General features: G+C 46.2%; 1 protein-coding gene across 1 annotated transcript; it reads left to right on the top strand.

Annotated features, from left to right (window-relative positions):
* Positions 1–475: 475 nt before the first annotated feature.
* LOC123488404 (obscurin-like protein 1) lies at positions 476–6,328 on the top strand (the record flags this gene model as incomplete). Its single annotated transcript, XM_045219327.1, has 4 exons — positions 476–974; positions 2,263–3,735; positions 5,551–5,742; positions 6,066–6,328. Coding segments are annotated over exons 2-4 (1,809 nt in total), but the record flags the coding sequence as incomplete, so codon positions are not given.
* Positions 6,329–7,999: the final 1,671 nt, after the last annotated feature.

The following is a 7,999-nucleotide window of genomic DNA, read 5'->3' as shown; positions in this document are numbered from 1 at the left end:
GAGTCATTGTCTTGGCAGGTGGGGTGCCCTCTGTAGAGATTAAACTGAGGATCTCTAGTAAGCTGAGTGATCAGTCACAGAGCAGTGCTGCCCAGTGTTTCTGTCTATCTTTAGCTCCTGTAGGGTCTGTGAATGGAGGGCCAAGACTTATCTGACTGGCTGTCATCAAAACCTGTGGTATTTTTAGGGCGGCTAGCAGTGGCAGGGCAGCAGCTGCACAAGCATTTAACGGTTGTCTCTCTCCCTCTCTCTCTCTCTCTCTCTCTCTCTCTCTCTCTCTCTCTCTCTCTCTCTCTCTCTCTCTCTCTCTCTCTCTCTCTCTCTCTCTCTCTCTCTCTCTCTCTCTCTCTCTCTCTCTCTCTCTCTCTCTCTCTCTCTCTCTCTCTCTCTCTCTCTCTCTCCCTACTCTCTCTCTCACTCTTTCTCTCTCTTTCTCTCTCTCACTCTTTCTCTCTCTCTCCCTCTCTCCCTGACATTGACACTCAGGGTGCCTTAGGACTGGGTGACGCAAACCACCAGGCACTCAGAGTGGACTGTGTGGTCCCTGTACAGGAGCTCCAGACCCCCACCAGTTCCAGAAGCCACAGCCACCTCACTGGATGGACAGATACAGCAACAGGACAAGCCTTGAGAGCTGTGGATCTGTTTGTTGCTGTTTGGAACAGAGGATTGCAGTTGATCAAGTCACTAATTTAGCTTTTATTTACCCAGGACATCTTGAGAGACATTCTTGTCTTAGTGAGAGAGCAGGACTGCACCAGACCACTGAGAGCGGGAAACATATCCCTACCAGACTGAGCAGACGACGGCCATTTTAAGGGACGCTAAACCGGACTTACACCTGGGTCAAAGGTCATTCCAATCAAAGGGGTCCATATCTTCTAGAACCCCGGGAAGAGATTCTGAAGAGTGGCTGTGATTTGTGGGCTATATTGTCAATGTGGAACAGAGGAAGTGTCACTCTGGAATCACTGGTAAGTTCCTGATTCTCACAGTTTGTATGATTGGATCATTATTTATTTAACCTCACCTGTGAGAGTGAACAGGAAATTCAGCTCTTGGAGAGCACTGGAAGTGCATTTTTATCAACAGGGTCTTTGCACCCATGGTAACCAAATAGATAACTGGGTCAATGGCAATGATCCAGTAGCATGTACTGTATGACAGCCTTTTGGAGGGAAATACTGCAGCACCTAGACACATTGGCTGCAGTGTCAAATGCCATGTGGTTACGTGTAAAAGAGAGTCCTCTCTGTGTTGGGAAATAGCCTGCCTGCCAGAGATTAAACCTAAAGCTGCTACAGACAACCTAAGAGAACATGAACTACACCACAATACATTTGGAAGGCTATAGCTAAACCTGATATGGGGATACTAGTAAAACAACAATGACACGATGGATTAGGCGTTTCTAGTGTTCCCTTTTCCCGATGTTCAATCCCTGTGGGCATTCAGATTGTGAATGTCTCTCAGGCAAGATCATCAACACTGGTCCAAAAATCCCAGGAGGTATCATATTTTCTTTACCCATTTTCCTTTAGTGTATAGTAGGCTCTTATGTTGGAGAGTAAAGGTGTACATACTATATGTTACTGTGTGGATGTTCTGTTATCTGACACAAGGCCTCCAGGCAGTGTCTTTATTTGGACAGACTACTTTAAATATTCCTCCGACTGAGCTACTGCACCAGCTGGGAGGGCTGTGGACTGTTCTGTTCTGACTGAGACTGGCAATTCAAACCTCCACTTTAATCTCAGAGACATTATCATGGGTTGTTTACTGGGTCAACAACAATAGACTGAGGAGAAAGCACTGTCCTTCAGTGTGGGGCTGTATTCATTGTCCTTCTGTTATAACAAAGCAGTGAATACATTGTCCGAAGCTGATGGGTTGTATATAAGGCATTATAAACTGGGTGGTTTGAGCCCTGAATGCTGATTGACTGACAGCCGTGGTATATCAGACCATATACCATGGGTATGATAAACATTTATTTTTACTGCTCTAATTACGTTGGTAACCAGTTTATAATAGCAATAAGGCACCCTGGGGGTTTGTGATATAATGGCCAATATACCACGTCCAGGCACTCTGCGTTGCGTCGTGCTTAAGAACAGACCTTAGCCGTGGTATATTAGCCATATATCACACCCCCCCCGGGCCTTATTGCTTAATTACGTATATAAGGCATCACTAAATACTGTGTGAGAGTTATGTAGTAACTGTATTATTAATGTACTATGACTCATATCTTCTCTCCAGATTGATATGCGGTAGAGACGATCGTGTGACACAATCAACAAGAGACTCCTACTACAGACTCAATTTGTTTTGCCCATCAGCGTGAGAAGAAGGGATTGAGACAGACACAGGAAGCCAACATGGACATATTCGGTGGTGCCCCCCGTGTGCTGGGCTACTCGCGCCCCGTGGTGGCACAGTGTGGCACGGACGCCGTCCTGCAATGCAAGATCGGCGGGGACCCTTGTCCTGAGGTGGTCTGGGAGAAGAAGAACGTACAGATCCTGTCGGAGGGACGCTACAGGCTGTCGGAGGAGGGCAAGGCCTACTTCCTACACATCACTGGGGTCAGGCTGGAGGACGCAGGCCAGTATATCTGCAAGGCCAGTAACAGCGTGGGTGAGACGTGCGCACCTGCCACACTGAAGGTGGAGGGGGACAGTCAGGAGCCAGAAGGGATACAGAAACAGACCTGGCTGGAGAATGGAGCGTTAGGGGGGCAACGGAATGCAGAGTTTAAAAGGCAACAGAGCATCGAGTTGGAGGGGCAACAGAACCAGAATGGGGAATATAGACGGCAAGAGAACAGGGAGTACGGAGGGCAACAGAATGGGGATGTAGAGCAGCGGAACGGAGAGGTAGATCAACAGAATGGAGATGTAGAGCAGCGGAACAGAGAGGTAGATCAACAGAATGGAGAGGTAGATCAACAGAATGGAGCGGTAGAGAAAGAAAATGGAGAGGTGAGTGAGCGGGGGAAAAAGAAGCAGCACCATGAAGAGGAGCCCCTGCTGTCAGATGACAGACCTCACTTCCTCATCAAGCCCCTCTCCCTGAGGGTGGACCGGGGCGAGGACGCAGCCTTCTCCTGTAAGCTGTCTGGTAACCCTCTGCCCCAGGTGGTGTGGGAGAAGGACGGGAAGAAGCTGAGCGACATCTTCGAGAGCGCCCACTTCAACGTCAGCAGCCAGGACGGAGGCTGGTTCCAGCTGAAGATCTTCCGGACGCGGATGCCCGACGGGGGTGTCTACACCTGCAGAGCCCATAACAACCAAGGTGGGGCGCTGGCGGGCGCAGTGCTGCTTGTGGAGCCCGTCCCGGAACGGCAGGAGAGCGGGGCGTCCACGTCAAATGGGTACAGCAACGGGCAGACATCACCTCGTAGTATGAGGCACAGGATGGGGAGACACGGTTCGTCGAGACTGCCGGACGAGCCCAATCTGAACTCGTCCAATGTGAAGAAGTTTACGGTGTCGGAGGGGAAACATGCTAAGTTCCGCTGCTTCGTGACGGGGAAACCTAAGCCTGAGATCATCTGGAAGAAAGACGGAGTGCCCCTAGAGGCTGGGAGGCGTCACCTTCTGTTTGAGGATAGAGAGGGCTACTACACGCTCAAAGTGATGTACTGTAAACATCAGGATACAGGGCTCTACGTGTGTGCTGCATCCAACGCTCTGGGACACACCCTCAGCTCTGTTTACCTGACTGTCAAAGGTAGGCCTTGAGCAGTGTGTCATGACTTCTCTTTTATTTTATTTCTTTCCTTCTTAATTTCTCTTCCTTCTTACAGATGTAGTATCTTTATTTGAGCCAGTTTCCTGCAGCAACAAGAAATGTGAATTATTATGTGGATTATAATTAATGGACATTTTTGTAGGTCTTGATACCTTTTTCATAAGGGAAAATCAAGTTTTGAATTTCAAAGTGGAAATTACAAACTTCAGAAGCCTTTTTAAACCATTGCCGGAAAGTTCTCCTGCAACAGGGTGATCAAATGAAGATCCTACATCTGTACCATAATTCTTTCCTTCCTTTCTTTCCTTACTTCATTCCTTCGCCATGATGATCAACAATCAGGTTGGATTGAAACGATGAAAGCATGCGCTCACCCCCCTAATTTGATCGTCGTTTTGAAGAAATAACATTGCTAGTCAGGAACATACTTACTTACTTCATAGGAATGCCATGGAGAGAGAGTTAGATCTTCAGCTGTCACAACTAATTGCTCTATAGAGAGTTCAGTAGATTATGGAAATGCTTTGCTAAAAGATCACAGTTGAGTCACGTACGTAATTGGTAATTGTTTAGTCATCATTATAGGATAATCCCAGGGTGATCCAGCCATAGCACAGCACACTGAGTTAGCTGGCCACATAAGTTAAATGGCATCTGTCTCGTCTAGGCATCCACATCCCTAATCTACCATGGAGTTATTGCCATAGAGTCTTGATTAATGGAGATAAACAGGGGTCTTCCTACCCCTACCTCCTCTTCCTACCACTACTTCCCCCCTCCCCTAGCTTCCCTTCTCTCCCTACCTCCTGCATGTCTCCCTGCCCACCCCCACTGCCTCCATGTGTCCCTACCTCCCCACTAGTCTCTTCCCTCCTCCCCCTAACTTCCCTTCTCCCCCCTACCTTCTGCATGTCTCCCCTGCCCACCCCACTGCCTCCATGTGTCCCTACCTCCCCCCTAGTCTCTTTCCCCCTCCCCCCTAACTTTCCTTCTCCCCCTACCTCCTGCATGTCTCCCCTGCCCACCCCACTGCCTCCATGTGTCCCTATATTTAGAGGCTGAATTATGAGAGCTGGGGTATGTGTCCTGTATGTGTCCTGAATACAGATTTTCTGCTGTGTTGTTGACCATGTTGACCACGGCCAAAGTCACAGCAATGCCGATAGATTGGAAGAAATAACCTTAAAAGTTTACTATAAATGTAGTTGAAATACTGTATGTTGAAATCCTGTAATCAATCATAGCATAAGTCATACCGTAGCTCATGAAATGTGTTATACCTTGATCAAAACTCAACCAATGATTGGAATGACTTAAAATGTGCCTAAAGCACTGTAAAAACAACCTAGAAATGTGCCTAAAGCACTGTAAAAACAACCTAGAAATGTGCCTAAAGCACTGTAAAAACAACCTAAAATGTCCCTAAAGCACTATAAAAACAACCTAGAAATGTGCCTAAAGCACTGTAAAAACAACCTAAAATGTGCCTAAAGCACTGTAAAAACAACCTAAAATGTGCATTAAGCACTGTAAAAACAACCTAAAATGTGCCTAAGGCACTGTAAAAACAACCTAGAAATGTGCATTAAGCACTGTAAAAACAACCTAAAATGTGCCTAAGGCACTGTAAAAACAACCTAAAATGTGCCTAAAGCACTGTAAAAACAACCTAAAATGTGCCTAAGGCACTGTAAAAACACTACACAGAGACATAGTGCAATATGTTTTCCAGACAGTGTATAAACCAATCCATTTCACAACCAACTCACTACCTCCCTTTCCACCTGTGTGCAGCTCCAGCGGTGCGGTTCAGGCGGTCGCTGCAAGACGTGGAGGTGAGAGAGAGGGGCATGGCCGTGTTGGAGTGTGAGGTACCTAATGAGGGCATCCCTACAGCCTGGTACCTGGAGGACCAGAGACTGCAGCCAGGGGGTAAATACGCCATAGAGCAGAAAGGAAACCAGACACAGGCTCACTATTCGAGATGTAGGAGCGGACTGACGATGGGGTCTATCTCTGTGAGATGCCTGACGGAGGGAAGAGTATCGCTGAGCTGGCCGTCAAAGGTAGGTAGACATCTTATAGTATGGAAGAAGTATGGTAGTGTCTCATTCACTCATTTAATACAGTCTAGGAAATACATCTTTGAGCATCAGAACTATTGAAACAATGTTATTCCAAAATGTTGTTTCTTATGTTTTTCAATGTTTTCAAGTTATTTTCTATGAATCATACCAAACCCAATTATTTTGCTCCAGGATTTACAGCCATACAGTACATGACCCTCTACTCTCTTTTCTCATCCCCAGGTACAATTGTTAAAAACTTCCCTCGAAAACTAGACGTGTTGGAGGGGGAGAACGCAGCGTTCTGTGTGGAGGTAGAGGAGGAGGACATGGATGTCCACTGGTTCAAAGATGGGCTGAAGCTACGCGAGAGCCACCAGACTATTCTCAAGTCCTTTGGTAAAACCCACATCCTGGTGTTCGAAGTCAACGTCTGCCACGGGGACACTGGGGTCGTGACCTCGTTGTGGGAAGATCCAAGACCTCGTCCCGGCTCAGAGTCAAAGGTAAGGTGGATGTCGACAAAAGTGACCCATGGACCCTTAACATAGGGACTTTTCAAATCAAATCAAAATTTAATCGTCATGTACAGTGGGGAAAAAAAGTATTTAGTCAGCCACCAATTGTGCAAGTTCTCCCACTTAAAAAGATGAGAGAGGCCTGTAATTTTCATCATAGGTACACGTCAACTATGACAGACAAAATGAGAAAAAAAATCCAGAAAAATCACATTGTAGGATTTTTTATGAATTTATTTGCAATTTATGGTGGAAAATAAGTATTTGGTCAATAACAAAAGTTTCTCAATACTTTGTTATATACCCTTTGTTGGCAATGACACAGGTCAAACGTTTTCTGTAAGTCTTCACAAGGTTTTCACACACTGTTGCTGGTATTTTGGCCCATTCCTCCATGCAGATCTCCTCTAGAGCAGTGATGTTTTGGGGCTGTCGCTGGGCAACACAGACTTTCAACTCCCTCCAAAGATTTTCTATGGGGTTGAGATCTGGAGACTGGCTAGGCCACTCCAGGACCTTGAAATGCTTCTTACGAAGCCACTCCTTCACGGTGCCGGTCGGTGTGTTTGGGATCATTGTCATGCTGAAAGACCCAGCCACGTTTCATCTTCAATGCCCTTGCTGATGGAAGGAGGTTTTCACTCAAAATCTCACGATACATGGCCCCATTCATTCTTTCCTTTTACACGGAGCAGTCATCCTGGTCCCTTTGCAGAAAAACAGCTCCAAAGCATGATGATTCCACCCCCATGCTTCACAGTAGGTATGGTGTTCTTTGGATGCAACTCAGCATTCTTTGTCCTCCAAACACGACGAGGTTGAGTTTTTACCAAAAGTTATATTTTGGTTTCATCTGACATTCTCCCCAATCCTCTTCTGGATCATCCAAATGCATTTTAGCAAACTTCAGATGGGCCTTGACATGTACTGGCTTAAGCAGGGGGACACGTCTGTCACTGCAGGATTTGAGTCCCTGGCGGCGTGGTGTGTTACTGATGGTAGGCTTTGTTACTTTGGTCCCAGCTCTCTGCAGGTCATTCACTAGGTCCCCCCGTGTGGTTCTGGGATTTTTGCTCACCATTCTTGTGATCATTTTGACCCCACGGGGTGAGATCTTGCGTGGAGCCCCAGATCGAGGGAGATTATCAGTGGTCTTGTATGTCTTCCATTTCCTAATAATTGCCCAAACAGTTGATTTCTTCAAATCAAGCTGCTTACCTATTGCAGATTCAGTCTTCCCAGCCTGGTGCAGGTCTACAATTTTGTTTCTGGTGTCCTTTGACAGCTCTTTGGTCTTGGCCATAGTGGAGTTTGGAGTGTGACTGTTTGAGGTTGTGGACAGGTGTCTTTTATACTGATAACAAGTTCAAACAGGTGCCATTAATACAGGTAACGAGTGGAGGACAGAGGAGCCTCTTAAAGAAAAAAGTTACAGGTCTGTGAGAGCCAGAAATCTTGCTTATTTGTAGGTGACCAAATACTTATTTTCCACCATAATTTGCAAATAAATTAATAAAAATCCTACAATGTGATTTTCTGGATTTTTTTTTCTCAATTTGTCTGTCATAGTTGACGTGTACCTATGATGAAAATTACAGGCCTCTCTCATCTTTTTAAGTGGGAGAACTTGCACAATTGGTGGCTGACTAAATACTTTTT

This window comes from Coregonus clupeaformis, unplaced genomic scaffold (assembly GCF_020615455.1).
Source record: "Coregonus clupeaformis isolate EN_2021a unplaced genomic scaffold, ASM2061545v1 scaf2273, whole genome shotgun sequence".
NCBI lineage: Eukaryota > Metazoa > Chordata > Actinopteri > Salmoniformes > Salmonidae > Coregonus > Coregonus clupeaformis.
The sequence above is the reverse complement of the archived record's forward strand: the minus strand, read 5'-3'. Positions and strand labels throughout refer to the sequence as shown.